Source organism: Neophocaena asiaeorientalis, unplaced genomic scaffold (assembly GCF_003031525.2).
Source record: "Neophocaena asiaeorientalis asiaeorientalis breed wild unplaced genomic scaffold, Neophocaena_asiaeorientalis_V1.1 scaffold667, whole genome shotgun sequence".
Classification (NCBI taxonomy): domain Eukaryota; kingdom Metazoa; phylum Chordata; class Mammalia; order Artiodactyla; family Phocoenidae; genus Neophocaena; species Neophocaena asiaeorientalis.
The window spans coordinates 483,073-504,148 of NW_020173385.1; the positions used below are offsets into that span (position 1 = coordinate 483,073).

Genomic DNA, 21,076 nt, shown 5'->3' on the forward strand with positions numbered 1-21,076 from the left:
TTGTGCTTAGCTTTCCCAAAGGGGTTGGGGAGGCAGCTACGTAGAGGAGATCCTTTCTTTTCTCCCTCCTCCTTACCCTTCACAATCCTCCCCCACCTCCCAACAACACACACACCTTTCAGGGCGGTGGCTCAGTGGTTTCTGGGCTGTTAGTGGGGAGTCGCTGGATTGTGTAGTGACCTCTGGACCTTTTTCTCTTTTGGCATCCAGGACTCAGGTTGGAACCCAGGGTCAAAATTGCTCTTCCTTCTTGTTTTCTGGAGGTCCCAGCAGTGTGCGGACACCCCACTTAGTGGGAAACTGGGGGCCCTTGGCCTGCCCTCTGTGCTCTGTGGTTCCTGTATCTGGAATCTCTTCCTGTCCACTCTTATGGGCTCCCCGCTAACTTCCCGAGCTCCTGCCCGTCTTGACCTCTTAGGTTCCAGGGGTCATGCACCTCTCAGCCCTGGAGTGGGAGAGGGCGGCTTCTTTAGTTCTCTTCTCCTTAGGTTAAGGTACGGTCCTATTTATTGGTTAGTGGGATGTCTAAACCAGGGTCAGGGTACAAGGAAAGGGATTGACAACCATTTTTCCTTAACCCAGAAGCCAAACTGGGCCCAGTGCTCTCCTAACAGCAGGGACTCAAAATGGTCTGGCGGCCTCGGGCTGCTCAGACCAAGGAGAAAGGCTGTGAAGTGCCCAGTTCCCTCCTGTAAAGGTGGAGGCTGGAAATGCTCTCTCTTGAGCCAGGAGAGCTGAAATCAGCCTGGGGTAGCCCATCGTAGGGGCTCATGGGAGTGACCTAATTGCTCTCTCGGGTCTCTAACCAGAGATAGCAGGCAGCTCCACAGCTGGAAAGGAGCCCTCCTGCAGAGTGAGGTGGGGGGGTGGCTGGGAGAAACAAGATCTCCCTGAGCTTCACCCTTTTTGTGTCTTGAGGCCTGAGTGCTCTGGAACGGTTTGCAGGTTTTTGAGATCTGCCCCATTCCCCGATCCACTTCAGGCTGAGGGTAGGCATCCTGGGGGTTGTGGGAGTGGTGGCTGAGGCCTCAATAGGACTTGCACGAATTCCATCCTGTAATTGAGCAGATCCTGGGAATGGTGGGGGACTGATACTGGTGCCCTTGCGCGCAGCACCCCCTCCAGAGTTCCATCTATGCTCAGGGGTCTGGAATGCAGCCCGTCTGTGTGTGTTGGCACGGGTTTGGGGGGGGCAGGAGGACAGGAGGAAGGCACTGCCCTCAGCTTCACTCTGAGCTCGGGGAGGCTGTCTCTGCCACTGCGCCCAAGCCTGGGACTGCCACAGCCTTTCAAATCAACGGTCTTTTCCTGTCCGTCTCTCCCTCTTTTCCTCCTGCCTGACTTCTCCCTCTCAGGCCCTTTTCGGTTCGCCCTCTCACATCCTGTGTGAGCCGCGTTCACCTCCCCTCTCCAGCTCTGCTTGCCCGCTCTCCCTCTTTCTCACACTCCCTCTCACTCTTAGTCACTCTCTGCCTCTTTTTCTCGAGTCCTTTTGTTTCTCGCACATGCCGTGCTCTCCCTCACAGGCTCATTTTCTCTCTTCCCTCCCCTCTTCCTCCCAGCTTTTGGTCTCTCGCCTCAGTCCTGTCAGGAGCTGGCAACCCCCCCCCCCCGAAATCTCCCAGCGCCTATAAACCCTGCTTAATTGCTTCCTCCTTGGTAAAATATCAAAATAAAGAAGTGGTGGGGCTGGGGGTATGTTTCCAGGTTCCAGGATACGGGCAGCCCCAGCCCTGACCGGGAGAGGGGAGCCGGAAGGGCTGACTCCAGACTCCCAGCCTCTTTCCCAAATTGGTGCTGTGGCCTTCCAGGGTGGTAGTCCCTGGGTGGCAAGAGCTTGGCCCCTTGTCAGATTTGCCCGATAAGTGTAGGGTGGGAAGGTGGCTCTGGGCCCGTTAGAGGTTGGGAGGAACCAGAGTACGTGGGCGTGCTGGTGTGGGGTGGGGGGGCTGTGATGGAAGGTCCCAGGGCAGACCCCTCCTCCAGCCTCCTCCCCTGAGAACTTGGGGCAGCCGGCGGGCCTCATACTTGAGTCCTCAGCCAAGTCCAGCTGCTGCAGTTCAGTCTCTCAGTCCCATTCTGACCCCTTCCTGCCCCCCACTCAGGTTCCTCCACCTCCAGAGAGTGGGAATGTGCCTGAGATCATATTACACCTTCCCTGCAAGGGGCGGGGGTGGGGGCTTCAGCTTGGCATCCAGGACCCTTGACTCCATCCAGCATGGGTGGGGGCAGCTGCAGACCCCAACCCAGGCTTGCCTGCTACAAGCCAAAGTGTAGGTCCCAGCCCCCTCACAGCTGTTCCAGCTCACAGTCCTGGGGAGGCCAGCTCAGGGGGCCCCTTTCCGGGGTGGCTAGGGACCTGACCTCTTCTACTCTGTGGCTGATTGGCCACAGGTGGGGGCCTGAAAGTGATGGGAAGCCAGCAGCTCCTCTAAAGTTCCCTGTTCCCCTCCCTCCCTCCCCCAACCCCAGGCAGCCAGACCTGGGGCAAGAAGGGCCTGGTGAGGCTGGACTGGAGGCTGAATCCAGGGTTCCCTTTCTCCCCTCAGGCTCTCCACTCCCTCACCAACTATGATGGATGGGGATGAGTGGGCCCTGGATACTACTGTGCATCGCCGTTTTCTGGTGTTGGGAGTACGGAGTGGGTGGGCCAGCCAGGAGGCCGCTGGTTGCCATGGGAACAGTAGGTTTTGGGGGAGGGTCCACCCTGTGATTATTAGGGGAGCCGAGGTAAGGGGATGCTCACCAGCCATATTCTGGGTTCCTTGCCCTGGGCTCTGTAGCAGCCCCTCCTGGGTGGGTTTTCATTGTGGTTGTTTTGGGTGGCGGTGCTAGCAGCCAGGAGTGTAGTAAGCTCGTTCAGCTTCTTCGAAACGGTACTATGCTTGGTGTGCTAACTAACAGTTGGGCAGTACCTTGCTACCTCCAAAGCATTCTCAGATATGAACTCATTGGATGTTCCCAGCAGCCCTGGGAAGTTGGAATTGCCCATCTTCCAGATGAGGAGGCATTTGCTCAGAAAAGGAAAATGACTTGTTTAAAGTCAGTCAGCTCGTAGTGGGGAGAGCTGTGCCTTGTGCCATTCTTTCCACACCATCCCACTGCCTTGGAATCTGGGAGAGACTGGGTTTCGGAGGAGGCGCTGGCTTTTGCCCCCGGCTTTCGCTCTCACCTCACAGGTGTGTGTGCATCTGTCCTTGTGACTCAGGCCCTGCCCACGTGGGATGAGCAGTGCTCCAGCTTCCTCATTTGATTTTGCTAGGCCTACGTCTGAGGGCAGCTTGCTCTGGGTGACCTGATCTAGAGACAGCCAGCTCGATGCCTGGCACTCTCCCTCCCGGGCTCTGAATAGCAGCCTTGGTTCCTCTCTGGGCCAGGAATCTCACTGCCTCTCAGGGACCCCACAGAAAGCAGACAACAAGGAAGGGGCTGTTAAGCCCTCAGTGGGCCCTAGCATTGGCCAGGTGGGGCAGAGGGGAGGCATAGTTCAGTGTAGGTGTGGGGGGGGGACGTCCTCTGGGGCTCTTCTGGCTTCCCTGCCTCCGACAGTGCTGTGTGTGTGCCAGGACCCAGCTGCTGTTCCTGCCCACCCACGCCTGGGCGGGCACTGCTGGGACATGCCAGGTCTGCTCCTGTTGCCTCGGGGGCTGGGTGGAGCTGGGGGAGTGAAAGAGGAGCCTTTAATTTGGGGTCTCCCCACCCTTGCTGGGATGAGAGCACACTTGAGCTCCAGCTTGGGTTCTGTCCTCCGCTGGTCCTGCCACCCTGGGGTGCAGGCGCAGTGGTGCCGGAGTCACTGAATCAAAGCTGTGGCTAGAGTCTTCTACCAAACCTGGGCTGGCATGGCCTAGGACCAGGCTCTCCCTTTGGCCACTCTCTGACCACAAGTCCCTAGAGCCTGAGGGAAGGATGAGAGGGAAGGAAGTGTGGTGGAACGTGGGCAGCTTTCTAGGCATGACCCCCATAGCTCCAAACTCTCTCTGCTATAGATTGTCTGTGTATGGGTGGATAGGGGCTTAACTGGGCAAAGAAGCGGGGGGAGGGGGGGCAGTTGGCCTCTGACCAGCACTGGCCACTACCCCAGACCCTCAGGCTTCTTCTCTCCCAGGATTCTTTTCAGCAGTCATGGTGAGACTTCTAAGCTCAGTAGGCAGGCTGGGGGAGAGACTTGGGCTAGGGTAGAGGGGAAGAGGCAGGCCACAGACAGGAGACTGAATGGCAGGCTGCCTCCCCTAAGTCCTTTTACTCCCTGGGGTGGCTCCCTGGGGTCCCAGGAGCTATCAGAGGCTAAGGAGGGAAGGCCTCAGGGGTTACCATGGCGACCTGCTGCAGGCTTCCTGCTGGGCCATGTCAATCCCCTTATTTTCCAGAAAAGGGCTTTGTCTGGGGGTGGCCCCAGGCAAGAAAGCTTGGTTTGATAATGGGGGGAGTAGTAGTTTTTGAAAACTGGGGGGTAAAGAGTTTAACTAGGTACTCTATTCCTCCTCCTGTCGGCCCCTACTCCTAACCTGGTGGGTACGAGGGGAGACCAGCAGGGTCCCTGCTGTACAGGATGACTGGCGTCATACCTGACCTTGGGCTTCACTCTCACGGGCTGCATACCCACACCTCGTGGCCCCTCACCACTTTCTGGGGCTTCTCACAGGCCCAGAGGCACTTTTCTCAGTGGTGGGGAAGAAGCTGAGAAGGTACCATCATGGGGGACCAGGGTCAGGGAAGGTGGGTCTCATCAGGCTCCTCTCCCTTCTGCACTTTAGGGGAAGGTGAGTTTCCCTCTGCCAGCTGCTATGCAAATGAACTCATGAATATTTATGAATTCTGTTCACTGAGGTTGACGAGAGTCTGAGGGGTGTTGGGGGCAATAGTCCTCTCTCCTCCCCCTCCCCCACCCACTATGTAGACATCTGTTTCCTCGGTTGTCTCTGGGTTCCAGGGCTCCAGAACCTGAATGGTGATGGGAGACTGCTCAGGGTAGACAAGACTCCCTGGTGAGTAAGGCGGGCCAAGTGGTTAGAAAAGTGAGCTGGCCTGTACCCCTTTGCGTGCCCTCTACCTGCTGTCATCTCCAGTTACGGTCTTACGGAGGTGCAGCTCTATAAGGATTCAGCCAATGTTTAAGGCACTCTTAGACCCCTAGGAGTTAACATCCTGGGTGAGTTTAGGCTCCTCGGGTTGGCTTTGAGCACCCCTCTTCAACAGGGACATTCACCTGGTTACTCATTCCATCACATGAGGAGCCTGGACTCAGGAGGTCTCGAAGGTTCCTTCTACCTCTGAGATGTTAAAAGTCTAATCCGACTGCCTGGATGGAACCAGTATGAAGATTGGAAAGTGAAAAATGCCTTAGGAATTATAGAGGCTTTGGTGAAACTTCTTGGCTTTCTGTAGCGCATGGAGTTGGGGGTGTTTTCTCTCAAATGTTTGTGTGGGCCTCCATCCCACGCCTGCTTCCTTTCTGGCCTTCTGGAGTGTGGTAAAGCTAGGTACTAAGGCGGGTGAGACCTCCTTGTTGTTGCTTTTACCCTCCTGCACAGAAGGATGGCAGGTCCCAGCTTAGTGGAGCTTCCCTGGACATGGAGAGAGGGCTGCTGTTCTTCATCCACTCCATCTACTTGGTCTAGTTCCCTTAGTCACCTCCTTGGGTATCATTTTCCTCCATCCGGTGAGGATACTGAGCTCCCAGGAGGCCCTTGTGCCTTGTAGACCCCACTGTGGAATGGGCCCTCAGGGAGTAGAACCATGTTCTTCCACCGTTAGCTTCATTCCCTTGAAGCACTGCCTTCGGCCCTTCATTGTCCTTTCTGCTAGAGAGTCTGTCCCCCACTGGATGAAACCCACACTGCTTGTTGTGACCCTGGCCTTTCAGTCTGGCCCCAGCTGAGCTTTACCCCCTCTTCTTCTGCTCCTCTCTACCCATCACTGGGCCAGTCACTGGCCTGGGTTTTTTGTCCCAACCACTGCTGTCTGCTCTTGCTGGATGTTGACTTCTTATTCCTCCCCCAGAATCCACTTTCATCCCACTCTTTCTGTGGGGCCGTTTCTGACTGTCCTATCAGATGAGCTGTCTCCTTCCTCTCTCTGCCTCCAACCCTTGCCTTTTGAGCCACCATCCTCTCACATAGCCTCCAGATAGCCTGGTGCTATCCATTGCTGTGGCACGGGCCATTTACTTTTCTGAACCACCCCAGACAGTAAAGTCCTTGAGGATGGAGCTGTATCATCTTTTCCTCTTTCCCACCCAAGAAACAAGACTGGGCTCATAGGTCCTTGGTGTTAGTGTCTGGCCTCCTGCCTCTTGGCAGACCACGCTATTTCTAAGCAGGGATCACGGTTGAGTGCCAACTATGTGCTCTATACATGCCATCATGCCTCCCCTCCACCTTCCTTGGAGGAGGGGCTCTTCCCACCCCCAGTTTATAAGTGAGGACACTGAAAGATAGGGAGATCAGGCAGCTCATCCAAGGTCACAGAGCTAGTAAGGGCCACCATCCATCTGATTCCAAAGTCTGTCTTCTTTCCCCTACATTGTACTGACTTGCTCCCAGGCTCAGAAATGGCCGAGAGCGCTTACTGTGCTCAGGCAAGGACAGGATGATATGAATCGGTGGCCCCAGGCAGCTGCCCTCCCCCTGCTATTTCCCAGTGCCCGAGCTTCTGGATTAGAAGATGAACCTGGCTCGGGAGGCATTTGTCCATCTCCTCTCAGGATGGGGAGCAGAGGCTGTGTGTGTGTGTGTGTGTGTGTGTGTGTGTGTGTGTGTGTGTGTGTGTGTATGTGGTGGGAGTGGATTAGAAGGCAGATGAGTGAGGTTCCTGGGGCTCTGTCTCATATGATCTGTTGTTCCTGCTCAGGCCTCTTCTCCCCTTTCTCTGTTATCCTTTGCAGTGAGACTGGCCAGATTTGGGGATTCAGGCTTTTGCCTTATGGGGGTGGGATGAGTCCTGGTAGGATGCCAGGCAGTGGGAGTGGGGAGTGGAGAGAGCTGTGTGGAGCTGTACCTGGCTGGAGACTGTGCCCATTATCCCTTGGCTCTAGGCAAGGCCTGTTCCTATCTCCCCATCGTGCCCAAGGTTAGCAAGGATGGGGGAGAAGGCATGGGGCCAAGATAGGTTGTGCATCCCCAGCCGTTGGCTGGGAGCTGTGGGGGTGGTTTCTAGGGCTCATTGTGTGTGTGCTTCTTTGTGTGTGTCTGTGCGCATGGGCGCATATACACACGTGTGTGCTGGAGGGCTGGTAGCGGAGGCTATGAAGGAACGTGAGTATGTTGGGGGTGCGAGGAGGACAGGGCTGCCACATCCAGGCAACCCAAGCCTGACATCTAGGTGCCCAGCCCATCTGCCACGTCAGCCCCCCTGCGGAAATGCCACATTAGGACAAAGGGCTCCCCCAGCTAGGCAGTGCCCCACCCTGCGGAGCAGTCAAAGCCTGGCAGCCTTGCCCATGGGCCACCCCTTCCACACCCTGCTGGCAGCATGGTTCTCTTTCCCTACCCCCAGCTTAAGGATGGAAAAAGGACAGAATGCCTGTCCTCGCCATCTTCACCCAGTGTGCCCAGCCTGGCCCTCATTGTCTGCTCCCCTGGTTCTGGGGATGGCCTGAGACCCCCAACCCTGAGGCTAACCATCTCTTCCCTCTTGGGCAGGTTCCTGAGTGGGAAGGGCCTGGTGATCTACCCAAAGATTGGAGACAAGCTGGACATCATCTGCCCCCGAGCAGAAGCTGGGCGGCCCTATGAGTACTACAAGCTGTACCTGGTGCGGCCTGAGCAGGCAGCTGCCTGCAGCACCGTGCTCGACCCCAACGTGCTGGTCACCTGCAATAGGCCAGAGCAGGAAATCCGTTTCACCATCAAGTTCCAGGAGTTCAGCCCCAACTACATGGGCCTGGAGTTCAAGAAGCACCACGATTACTATATTACCTGTGAGTCCCTGCCCACCACGTGGTTCTTTCCTGTCCTGTAGCAGTGGGAGCTTCTGAGTAGTGCATTGAGACAGCACAGAGTTCAGGCCCAGCCTGATCCAGTCCCCTTTGAAGAGTGGCGTGCTCTCCTCGTGGCGTGGCCTTGGAATTCTGGCCCCAGCGTTTACCAAGGGGCCTCTGCCGCCAGCTCGCCCCGGCTCTAGGAGTTGGGTGGGAGAGGACTCTGATTCGTGGTGCTCTCTCTCTTATTTTCTTTGCCCACCTAAGATCTAACCTTGGGAATGGCAGAATTGGCAGAGCTTCAGCCTTTCTCTTCATGGGAAACTGAGGCCCCAAGAGGTGAAGGGGCTTCTTGCCCTAGATCACGCAGAGAGTTAGGGAGCGGGTTGGGTTTCCAACCCGGTTCTCCTGATACCTAATCTAGGACTCCTTCTAGTCTGTGGAGAAGTCTTCCTCACCATGCCAGTTCTAATTGCTTGGCCTCTGAGCCACGTCACCCAACGAGGAGACACATGTAGCTTCCGCTGAGAAAGAAGGGCCTCTGGCCTTGGTCATGATAGGGGAGCAGCATCCTCGTGGGAGGGGCTAGTTCCTGGACTCTGTTCCTAGTGGGAGGAGAGAAGTAGAAAGGTTCACGGGTGGGCGGGAGCTGCTTGCAACTCCCTGGTTCCCAGTTCTATTCTTAAGGGCTTAGACATCACTAGGGCTTCTGGGTAATGCTGGCAGACCTCTTCCTCCTCCTGACTGCCCTGGCCTCTTGCTGCAGCTACATCCAATGGGAGCCTGGAGGGACTGGAGAACCGGGAGGGGGGTGTGTGCCGCACACGCACCATGAAGATCGTCATGAAGGTTGGGCAAGGTGAGCACCCAGGCCGAGGGCTCCTCAGCTAGGCTTTTGCGACAGATGCTCCTCACTGGGTGGCGGGGGGTGGCATGGGGAGTAGCGGCAGAGGGGGCAGTAGGGATAGGGGATCTGAGGTCCAGTGTCCGGGCCATTCTTGGCCGGTGGGTGCTATGTAACTGAGGCACCTATGCTGCTGGAGTTCCCCCTTCACTTGTTCTCTCCCCACCCCCAGACCCCAATGCTGTGGCGCCCGAGCAGCTGACTACCAGCCGGCCCAGCAAGGAGGCAGACAACACTATCAAGATGGCTACACAGGCCCCCGGTGGCCGGGGCTCCCTGGGTGACTCTGACGGCAAGCACGGTGAGTGTATGGGAGTCTCCCGGAGGGCAGAAGCCGTTGCTCGGCTGCCCTTTCAGGCCCTAGCTCTGAAGGAAGGCAGGGCGTGGCCCAAGATCTGCCATGTGTCCCTGGGACCCCTGGCTGACCTTCTTCCCCTCCCTTCCCTCCCTCCCTCCCCCGTCCACAGAGACTGTGAACCAGGATGAGAAAAGTGGCTCCGGTGGGAGTGGAGGCAGCAGCGGGGACCCCGACAGCTTCTTCAACTCCAAGGTGGCGTTGTTTGCGGCCGTGGGCGCCGGCTGCGTCATCTTCCTGCTCATCATCATCTTCCTGACCATCCTGCTGCTGAAGCTGCGCAAGCGGCACCGCAAGCACACGCAACAGCGGGCGCCCGCCCTCTCGCTCAGCACCCTGGCCAGTCCTAAGGGGGGCAGTGGCACGGCGGGCACTGAGCCCAGCGACATCATCATCCCCTTACGGACTACAGAGAACAACTACTGCCCCCACTATGAGAAGGTGAGTGGGGACTACGGGCACCCTGTCTACATCGTCCAGGAGATGCCGCCCCAGAGCCCCGCGAACATCTACTACAAGGTCTGAGGGCCCTGGCAGCCTCGGCCCCGAGGGACAGTCGGCCGGGACTGCACCTCTCCATCCTCACCCACGTCCCTCCCCTTGCCAGCCGTGCCCATCTTTGTATTTAGTTTTGTAGTTTCTTGGCTTTTATAATCCCCCTTTTGCCCCGCCCCCTGGGCTTCAGAGGGGGGTGCTTGTGCCCCCAGCCCCCATGCTCTTGTGCCTTCCCCCTCTGGCCAGGCCTTTGGGCTCTGCGGGGGCACCCCTTCTTGGAGGGCAGGGTCGGACGCTGATGGACAGCAGGCAGGGAGACGCCCCCCCTGGCCCTGTGCCCCCTCGCCCCCTTTCTCCCTTCCCAGGACTTCTTGTCCGCTATCATCACTGTTTTTAATGTTTCTGTGTTCATTTTTTTAGCTGTCAACTCATTTTCATCTGTTCTCTCTTTTTTTTTTTTTTTAAGAAAAATGGAAAAATGGAAAAGACAGCCCCTCCCCAGGTTTTCTGAGCCCAGCCTTCCGCAGTATCAGGGGCCTGGGGCAGGATGTGGCCAGCCGGGAAGCATAGGATGGCATTTCTTTTATAAACTTGTTGGCATATTTTTTTGTGGGGAGGGGACAGGCCAGGGCTGTTCTTGCCCACGAGGGAAGACAAGAGTGCCATTGGGCAAGGTGTCTCACCCTCCCCCACTTCTACAGTGCTGATCTTGGCAATGGGGTAGTGGCTGCCACCCTTCCACCGAAAAAAAAAAAAAAAAAAACTTCCTGTGGGATACTTGGGCATATCCTGCCTCCCTCACTCTCACGGTTATTAATGTCTTAATTGGCTGTTGCCTGGGGAACAGGAGAGCTGCTGCAGGCAGATGACCTCATGGGGGGTGGAGGGAGGTGAGGTGCCCAGGTGGCTATTTGCCCTGCAGAGCTGGGAGTTCCCCCTTCTCCGCTCTGCCCTGTTCTCCCCTCACCTTTGGCACCCTTCGGCCTGGTGGGGAAACAGAGGCCCAGGGCGGAGAACTAAGCGGGTATAAGGCCAGGTAGCCTGCTTCTTTTCTGGGCTCTAGCTCGGGTGGGTGCCCCCCTAACCCAGCTCCCGCTAGCCCCCCAGTCTTGGGCTGGGGCTTGGAAAGAGGAAGAGGCTTGCCTAGGGCTGGGCCAGCACGCCGTGCACTTTGACCCCGGCTCCTTGCCAGCACGGCTGCTAACAGACTGCCACTAGCAAGCGCCTTGCAGGCACTCCCAGAGTGGCCATGGAAGGAGCTGGGCCTCCCACCATCCACTTCCACACTGCCTCCTGGCCAGGTGCCCACCCCACTGCCAGGTGGGAGAGGGAGCGGAACAGCCAGCCCCTTCCAGGTGGCAGTCGAAGGGTTTTTTTTTTGTTTTTGTTTCTGTTGCCATTTGTGTAAATACTAGTCTTTTTTGGAAAAAAAATAATGTAAAGATGTTTTGTATAAACTCTGAATTATTTTCTTGTTGCTTTTTTCTTAGAAAAAATGAGAACTAAAAAAAAAATTAACCACATGGAGAAATGGGTGTAAAATGGTGTCGTGATAAGAGAGAGGGAGAGAGTGAGAGAGAGAGAGAGAGAGAGAGAGTGAGAGAGAGAGAGCGCGTGTGTGTGATTTTCATGTGCCCAAAACACTGGTGATCTGGTCTGGTATGGGAAGATGGTGGCTGTCCTAGTGGAGCAAGATGTTGAAAATGCTCTGTGCCCTTCTTCGTCACAAGTTCTTCTACCCTCTTGTTCTGCTGGACCCTGTGACCATATCCCCCTGTCTATCCTATCACCGCTGTGGCATAGGCCATGGGCATCTGCCCCGTCTGGCACTAGGCTCAGCTAGAGAGAGTAGATGGGGGAGGAGGTGTTTCCATGGGAACCTGGGTGTGTCCGCAAGTACTGCCACCACCTCACTGGGGCTAGATCTGGGACCTGCTGGCAGGCCCAGCCCTGCCCTGCCTCAAGACACCTGGAGGTGGCTAGAAATAACTTCCCAAGAGCTGGGCCTCAGCTGTGGCCCGCTGGGTAACGAGGCTGCTTCAGGCTGTCCGGTTCGCTTCTTAGCCAGAAGAGCCTTCCTTCTCCTGCACACCAGAGCTCTCACCATGGCACACTCGGGGACTTCCGGCTGACAAAGCCCTCAAGCTAGAGCAGCCCCGAGCACCCAAGCGTCTGAGCATCTCCCTCCTGCAGGCTGATGGTCTGAGAGTGGAGTGAGTGCCCTGAAGAGGGTTTGGCCTCATTCCCACAGCAGAGACACAGGCTGTCAAGGCCCGGAGCAGCCCGCAGGTCTTCTGGGCGGGGGACTCCCTCCTTATGGAGATGGCTGAGACAGATGTCAGGAGAGGAGGACAAGTGGGATCCCAGCAGCTAAAAATGGGTAAGAAGGCACTAGAGGAAAGGAGGAGGAGGAAGGAAGGGGAGGGTTGGTTAGCGATCCAGAGCAGGAAGCCCCAGCGCACCAGCCAAGGAGCAGGCAGGGCTGTGAGGGAAGTGGGAAGCGCGTGGAGGAGGCAAGGGAGGAAAGTCACGGGACCTGCAGGGTGAAAGGGAGGGAGGCTGGCTGGAGCAGGCAGGGCTGGGCCCGGCTGGGGTGCTCCCGAAGCCAGCTGGGGCAGAGGCTGTTTATTTGGTTTCTCATTAACCAAAGGAAGTGCCTGGATCAGATGGGGCCTCTGCTGCTTGACTGCCTGCCCAGAGCGGGGGCCCCTGCCTGGGCCAGGGGTCTCTACTCAGGGCTGGTTCAGGCCAGATTGATGTCTCTAACTGAGGGGGAGCCTGATCTGGGTTGGGTAGAGCCCTTCCCACACATCACCAACGAGTGTCCTTGGGTGGTCCCCCGCCCAGCCCAGGACGCGGCTGCCCCCACCCTCTCAGCAGAGGATCGAGTTTCTGGGGGCCCCTTGGGAGTAGCTGTGAGGAGTGTGAAGTAAAATCTCTGGGAGACGGCAAAGCAGAGTATAGGGCAGCCTCTCCAACAGCCCAGAAGGTTTGTGGCTGCTGTTGTCACTTGCCCTGGCCTGGGCACCGTGGCTGCTGCTGGTCTGAGCTCCGTGTCTGCTGTGCCGGCCACACGGCACTGCTCGGTAGCCCCTTGTGGCAGTGTCCTTCACCCGGCCAGTGCCTGCCACTTAAAAATAAAAACACTTTTACACATGTTATCTCACTGACTTTCATAAACTTCCCTGTGAGGGTGGACGGTGGGGAATTCTTTGCCCCATATTTGAGGTGAGGAAACAGACCCACCGCAAGGGGCAATGACTTGCCCAAGAACACACATCAAGTGAACGCAAGCACGAGGCTTTAAGTCCAGGTCTTTTTACGCTACCATGAGCAAACAGAAGTTGCTAGAGGGTGATTCTCCTCCGGCCCACCGCCCTGCTCCTTGCCCCATCTTGGGTGGGACTGAGCAAGCGTGCTTCCTTGGGGCTCTTGAAGAACGGGAGCCATCCCCCCGCCATTCCCTTAGCCTCTGTGTGGGTCAGGAACGGAACAAGCTTAGCTAGCTGGAGGCAGGGGTTGTGAGCCTCCTGTGGTAGGGCCCCAGACGGGCCCCACCCTCAGCTCTCCTTCCTGTCCCAGCTGGGCCCAAACTCCTGGTGAGTCAGGGATAGAGGATGCTTCCCAGGTGAGGGTGGAGCTGCCTCGCTTCCTCCACAGGCTGAGCCCAGATCACCAACGAAGCCAAGTTGAGCAGGTGCTAACCAGGCCTCAGTTTCCCTGAAGGTATAGGCCTTGTGGAGCTGGAAGGCCAGGGCTCTTGGGACTTAATGCGCTGATCCATTTTAAGCTCCCAGGAGGCCTCCCGGAGGCACCAGGGATGTGGATGGCCTGGCACCCTCTAGGCAGGGGCATGAGGGTGAGCTGAAGAACCCAAGAAAAGACCTGGCTCTACTGGGACCATCCTAAGTTGGTCCCTGCTGAGCCAGCGGCCCTTTGGCCACCTGGCATCAATCACTCTCGGAAATCCGGCCCGCCTGCCTGGCCTCCTGTCCTGCCCGGGCACGTCACAGTCCCACTGACACCCCAGCTGAGTCAGCCCCAGCCTGCCAGGGGACCCTCCTCGCCCATCTGCTGCCAGCCTCCTGTACAGCTGGCCATTGGATCTGGGGGGCTGGGGCCTCAGCTGGTGCTTGTTAGGTTGACTCCCCCTTTGGGAGGCTGCTGAGGGGGAGACCAACCCCCACTCAGGACGGGGGTCATGGAGCCCAAACTGAAAGCAATTTAAGGGCATGGGGAGGACAGTAATTACAGGTTTTGTTTCCAGTGGTTAATTATCCAGCTGGCAAAGAGAAAGGAAAGAGGGAAAGCTGGGGGTGCGGGGAATAAGGAATTCGTGAAGGGATAGGGAAGGGCAGGAGGAGTTTGCCACGGGGGCCTTTTGATACAGGGGAAAGAGCCCTGTGCTGAGAGGCTGGAGCCCAGGGCCTGTCCCAGGTCTACCGTGACTTTTTGACCAGCTGCAAGCAGGTCCCTGCCTCTTTGGGCCTCGACTTCCCTGTCTGGGTAACGAGGAGTGGGATTAGATTTCTTCAATTATTCAGAGAATATTTACTGAGCACCTACTATATGCCAGTCAGCAATCTGGGCACTAGGGTACAGTGATGAACAGGATAGTCAAGGTCCCTGCTCCCAGGGACCTCACATTCTAGACTGGCCTTCAAGTGCCTGGTTAGCTCTTAAAGTTCTTGTGTGGTGATGTGAGAGGCAGAATGGAGGATACACAGATTAAAAGCTTGGGTACTAAACCTAGCCTTTCGTTTGTTCATTCATCCATAGTTTTTAAACAAGTGTTGAATGCCTGGCACCAATAAGTGGTAGCTGTTGCTTCTCTCACGAGGTGTGGAGTGGGCAGTTGGACTCTGGGGCTGGGCTTCCCAGGGATCCTTCTTGCTTTGAGAGTGGCCCCCAAGCCCTGGCTGTTCCCATCATCACTGACCAAAGCTGGCCTTTTACAGAGTTCCTAAACATCCTCATCAGAGTTATCTTGAGGCCTCAATCCCAGTCTGCCTCCCCCAGCCCCAGTCCCACCTGGACTGGGGGCTGGGCAAAATAGACCCATGATAAACACCTCCCAAAGCCGAAGTAGAAGAGGTGTGCGTCCCCAGCCCTTACCTACCCCTGTGGCCCCATGGGCTGGTCCTTCTCAGCCTCCGCAGGAGCAGTGGGTAAAGACCTGGCTTCTGACCAGGGCCCTAGGGAGGAGCTCCAGGTGGCTCCTTTGCTTCCAGGGTACCAGGAGCAGCCGAGACCGTGGAAGCCACCCTGCACCAGGGCCTTTCCACCAGCTGGATTCTGCGGGGAAGAGCCCTTGTTCTCGGGGGGGGAACTGGCTGGTGGCCTCCCTTGCTGCCCTCATGCCTGTTCAGTAGAATCTGAGAGGTCAGAGGCCAGGAAATGGCAGAGCTAGGACTTTCCTGAGAGCTCCTTTCCAGATCAAACCCCTTATGGGGAAACTGAGACCCAGATACCGGAAGGGACTTAAAGGCACACAGGGAGTGCTGACAGAGCCACCTCTCTTTCCTCACAGGCCACAGCTGTGAGCCCTTTTTGCACACAGCTGCTTTGTTCTCCCAGAATCCCCAGGAGTTTGTGTGAGTGAAAATAACAAACATATATATATATATATATATATATACACACACACACACACACATACACACACACACACAGTATTTATATTGACAAACTATGTAAGTTTATACAAAGCAATTACCAAAAGGTCACATTATAAACCTGAGGAAAATATGGTCCTGGGAGGTTTAGGCCTGGTAAGAGCAGACCCGGAAAAGCAAATGCACTAATAGTTTCTCCCCCTCCCTGGGGGCCCCTCTCCTGTGGCACCTCACGCAGCTCTGAAGTCACTCCTCGACACGACAGCTTGGAGGTCCCTGTAGGGGCCAGACCCAGGATTGGGCATCTCGAGCTTGGGTCCCTAAAGGTCTCGGGATTCACCCTTCCCTGGGAACCCAAGGTGGTGGTCCAGCCTCCCTTGCACACCTCCAGGGCCTCCCTCCTTCCCTCCCCCACCCAGGCAGCGGGCCTTTCTGGACAGCCTGACAGTTAGCTGTCCTTGCCCTGTCTTCAGCCCCCCTGCACACACTAATAGCCATGGCAGTAACATGCTTTCACATGCAAATTGCTATGGAATTCTCAGCCCCTGCCGGTGCCCCAGCCCCCAACGCCTCCCCCTGGGCAGATTCAGAGAAGAGAATGGAATCTTTCAAGCTGTTAGGGCGTTTAGAGACCTTCTAGACCAGCCCCCTAGTTGGATGGATGGGAAAACTGAGGCCCAGAGAAGGGAAGAAGGAACTGCCCAGAGTCACACAGAGAGTTTACCGGGACTGGCCCTCACCCAGGTCTTGTGACTTTCAGCCCATTGCCTCTTCACATTACCTCACAGCCTCCCAATCCCCCTTCTCCCACCCCACCCCCACACCCATCCAGGGCTGTTGATTGTGGGCTCTGGGATCCCTCCCTCTAGCACAGACACTCATCCAAGACACCCCTCAGTGGAGCCTGGGAGCGTGGAATCCAGAAAAGAAAAGGCCAGAGGTGTCCATGACTTAGGGGCACTGCCCAGGGAAGGGAGCCTTTCTCCTTTCAAAGAGGCAACAGGCAGGATTTGCTCGCTTCTCTCTCTCTGCACAGCCCCCTCCAGTCCCCCGATCCTGGCCAAACTGCTCTCATCCCCCACAGCAGTCCTGCCAAGCCATGCCAAGCCTTCTCCTGGGCTCTAGCCCCACAGATCTTCCCAGCTTTGTGTAACATCACTCTGCTGGAGTTGCCACCAGCAAAGCCTGGGCCCTGGGAGGCCCTGGGAGGCCCCAGGAACCCAGATCCCATCTGGGGTATGGAAAAACCTTCCTTCTCTTCAGTTCAGCTGAAACAAGATCGGAATTTTCTGAATTGAACTTTACAAGGAAATGAAAATAAACACCAAAGGGGGAAGAGAGACCAGTTTACAGAGCACAGGTGTCTGCTCCCAGCTCAGCTGAGGTCTTGCCACAGATGGGCCTGAGCTAGAAACTTCTGGGTTATCCTTCAGTTCTGCCTCTGCAGCATCTCTTGACTCTGCCCACTTCTGACCACCCCCAGTGCCAACACTCCGGTCCTCCTGCCGGGACTATGGCAATCGCCTCCCAACTTCTCTCCCCACCTCCACCTGTCCGTCTCTCTTGCAAAACAGCAGCCAAAGTGATTTCTCCCAAACTCCGTCCTGATCTTGTCATCTCAGTTTCCATTTCACATTGTCAGTCATCCCTCGACTCCTCATCATGGCAGTCAGGGCCCTGGTTGATCCGGCCCCTGCCCACCTCTTAAGTTTCTCACCTCAACCCCTCCAACACCACATTCAACTGACACCCCAATCACACAAGCCTATTCACGGGTCCCTGACCAGCACAGGCACCCTTAAGCCTCTGAGTCTTTCGATTTGCACTTCCATCGGCCAGAAATGCCCATCCCCTTGCCCCTGTGCATCCTTCATGGACACTTCTGACCCTCAAATCCAGGCAAAGTTGCTACTCTTCTCAGCTCTCGCAGTGCTTCTGCTTATACTGTGTGCCTGTGTCTGTTTCCCCCAATAGGTTGGGAGTTTCCGGAGAGCAGGAACTGTGCCTCATCCACCTCTGTGTCTTACCTAGAGTGGGGCCCAGAACAGACCTGAGCACAGAGCAGTATCAATGAACCTTTGAAACGTCTGTCCACTTGAATGGGCTTGGCTGGGCTGGAACCTCATCCCAGGGCTCTGTCTCTGCCCTCTACCTGCTCACATTACTGTCCAGCCAGTCGGCAGAGTCAACGCCTTATTATATTACCCTACAATAAAAGCAAACATTTATTGAGTACTTACCACGGGCCAGGCACCGTGCTCAAAACTTAGTCACATACATTGTTCCATGGACACCGCAAGTCTCATGAGCCTCATAAGGGAGGTCCTTATCTGAGGTAGAACCACTATTAGCCCTGTTTTACCGATGAGGAAATGGAGGCTCGGAGAGGGAAAGTACCTTGCCCGTGGGCACACGGCTAGGAAGTTGTAGAGCAAGGATTTGAAATCAAGAAGCCTGAATCCAGAGTCCAAACGCTTAGGTACTTGGCCACTTGAGGGGCGTGAGGTGGTGGTGCCAGCATGGGGAGAGAGTGAGGTGGGGTCCTGTGGCCTGCACCCTTGATGTCAGCCACGTGGCTTCAGGGGCTGTCTAATACGGTAGTGCAGAGCGCAGACTCTGGGATCAGGCTGCCAGGGTTTACATCCCAGATTTACCACTTTCTAGCTATGAATTCTTGAGCAAGTCACTTAAACCCCTCCGTGTTCCTGGTTTCTTCTTCCATAAGATGGGGGCTGAGAGTAGCAGCCATCTCATGAGACTGAAGTGAGAATGAAGTGAATGCACACACAGAAAGCCCTGAGAACAGGGCCCTGGGTATTGCTCAGTACATGGCATTGGCTAGCTTCTGAGTCCGGAGGCAGCCTTGCTTCCTGTCACCCAGCCATAGGCAGCCGAGGCCATTCCAGGCTGGTCTCTGAGTGGCCACTTTAATCGGAGGCTCAGTGACCAGAGATTCTCTGGGCCTCAGCCTCAGCCCCAGCCTCAGCCTGGGTCGCTATGGCCCCAGTGAAAGTCCAGCGGTGGTCGGGGGCAGCCTCCTTGATTCCTGGAGCTGAACTGCCTGGGCTCTTTCCATGCTTTCTGTCTGGGGTCCCTGTGGTCAGGTGATCTTCAGAGCCAGGGCGGTTGTGCTGCCCCTTCTCTCCATTCTTTCCCTCATTCCCTGCCTCTCAAGCTCAAGGCCCCAGGGCTTGGCTGGCCTGGCCTTGACTCCTGTAAGCCAAAGGGGAGGAACACCCAGTCAGCTGTGCCCCCACAGGAGCTTGGAGTCAAGAGTCGGAAACCCTGCATTTGAGGCCTGACTCTGCCACTCATACTTGAGGCCTGGGTTTCTTCTTCATTTATTGGGAACGGAATGACGTAAGCAAAACTGCTCTGTAAAAAGCAGCAAGTATACCTTGATGCAAAGAGCTACCACTTCCCATCAGAATGTGTGTTCCTTTGGGGCAGTGAACCTGGCACTCAGTAAAGAGCTGATAAACACATGAATAAGTGAGTGTCTCTCCCACCCAGAATCCATGCTCAACCCCAGCCAGGCTCCAGCAGCCAGAGGCCCAGATCCGAAGCAGAGACACTGGAGCTTCCAGGTACTGTTGGAAAGAAAGATGCTACACTAAATGGCTTCTTTCTACACTCATTAGCCTGGTGATGTTTAAGCTGGTACAGCCTTTCTGGAAGGCCACTTAGGTAACAATATATATGTATATATATAAATTATATATCACATATATTATATATGATATATATATATGATTTATTATATATAATATACAATATATAGCATATATATAAAATTATATTTATGTGTGTGTGTGTATATATATATATATATATATATCTCAAGAGTCTAAAATGGTACCCTTTTACTGGGTTCTTCACCTCTCAGTAACTCAGTTTCCTCATCTGTAAAGTGGGGCTGCTGATACTACCAATGGCGTTAGGTCATTGAGAAGATGCCACGAGATAAGACATGGAAACGCTTAGCACAGGGCCCAGCGCGTCATGACCGCTCAGTCAACACTATTGTAGTATTGTAATTACAATTACTATCTCCATGTGCGATAGTTACACGACTGCCTCTGTCATTACCGTGATGTCTTGAAGGGTAAGGACTGTGTTCTCTTTTTTTCTTTCTTTCTGAACCTCCAGGGCCCGGTACAGAGCTTGGCACATAGTAGGTGCTGAGTGAGTTTGGTGAAAAGAAATTTAGTCCAAAGTCCTCAACATGGGGAAGAGGCAGCCGAGGCCCAGGAGAGGGCAAGGCAAGATTTGGACCTAGAACTCGGGTCTTCTGTCTTCAAACTGTGGTCCCTTGGGGACTTGGGGGTACAGTTGAGGATTGGGGCAACTACCCGGATTCCTTGAGCTGAACTGCCTGGGCTGTTTCTGTACTTTGGGTCTGGGGTCCCTGTGGTCAGAGGATCTCCAGGGCTCGAGCAGTTGTGCTGCCCCTCCTCCCCATTCTTGCCCTCATTTCCTCCATCTCAAACTCTAGCCTGGCCCAGCCAAACAGGAAGATTCATTAACCGTCTAAATATACAGAGCCCAGGGGCCATGTGCAGCCTGCAACAGAGCTGGGGTCCCAGCAGGGCCAGAGGCTGAGGCAGCGGTGCTGGCTGCTGCGGGCTGACTGGGAGGGGTCCTGGCGAGGGAGAAGCCCCAGGAACAGCTAATGTGATGATTGATGGGGAGGTGAGTGAAGCCACGCCAGCACCAGGCCCCAGATCCCTCAGTCTCTAGTCGCCTTCATAGCCACCTATCCCTGCACCCCCCTCTCCCCACCCGCCAGGTCCAATCCTGGTCCCCACAACCAGTTTTGGTACCATCCCCCTTCCTGCACTCCCCAACTCTTCAGTCTGGGTCCCTGAGCCCTCAGAAGTATGGAGCCTAAGAGGTGGGCGACCAGGAGTGGGGGTGGGTTTCCCCAAGCTCCTGCCTGCTTATTATTGTAAGGGCTATTTCTCTAATCAAAACTCCCCAATTACCCAAGGGCCCCTCTGATTAATATTCCACGATAACAGGAACAGGTCACATCTGGCTGCAGGAGCTGGAATTCGACACTCCAGGAGCCCCATGATTGGTCTGCAGGAAGAATAATAAACTTCCTTTCTCCTGCCCCCCTTTCCCTTCCTTCCCACTCAGAGGCTCCCCTTTTCTTCCATCTCCCCTTCCCCAGACCCTGTCTGCCCCTCTCCATCCCCATCCAAGCTCCCTGCTTTGCCCGCTGCCCACCTCCCCAGTCTTGGTCAGCCTCCTGGCCATTACCAGCCCCTGCTTTGCTAGGCTGGCTCTTTGGCCCAGGAACATTTTACGCTGAGATGCGGCAGGCTGAGCAGGGAGGGCGATTTCTGAGGCATTGTGGGTTCTCTGAATGTATCACCTCATCAAATCCTCATTACCATCATCCTACGAGGAGGTGGTATTATCCCTGTTTTTTGATGGGCGTGGTATGTCTGAGAAGCCACAGGACTTGCCCTGCGACACAGGCTATAAGTGACAGCTCTGGGGTTTCAAACTCGGCTTCCTGCTTCCAAGGGTCCTCTTCTCTCCACTCCTCACCTTGATCTGCCGAGGACAGTGTCGGTCCCTGGATGCTTGGATGGAGATGTGACCCACTGATAGGGTACAGTGTGATGGATTTTTAGGCAGAAATGAGCTGAGACCTTTTAGTTGAATCTCACAGTCCAGAGAGGAGAAAAGGCTTACCCACATCCATATGGCAAAGTGGCAGTGAATATGGGACTTGGCCGCAGGTCTTCTGACCCTCAGATGAAAACCCCTTCCAT

General features: G+C 55.7%; 1 protein-coding gene across 3 annotated transcripts in view; it reads left to right on the forward strand.

The window, feature by feature from the left end:
- EFNB1 (ephrin B1) overlaps positions 1–21,076 on the forward strand; it is a 60,251-nt gene that overhangs the window by 1,343 nt on the left and 37,832 nt on the right. The window contains exons 2-6 of one of the 3 annotated variants that reach the window (XM_024746611.1): positions 7,644–7,921; positions 8,688–8,780; positions 8,998–9,126; positions 9,293–9,621; positions 10,142–11,115. In XM_024746611.1, coding sequence (XP_024602379.1) covers positions 7,644–7,921; positions 8,688–8,780; positions 8,998–9,126; positions 9,293–9,621; positions 10,142–10,186 — 874 coding nt within the window. In that variant the 3' untranslated portion in view covers positions 10,187–11,115. Of the gene's footprint in view, positions 1–7,643; positions 7,922–8,687; positions 8,781–8,997; positions 9,127–9,292; positions 11,116–21,076 lie in introns of those variants that run through there. The other 2 variants (XM_024746610.1, XM_024746609.1) reach the window with 2 other exon arrangements.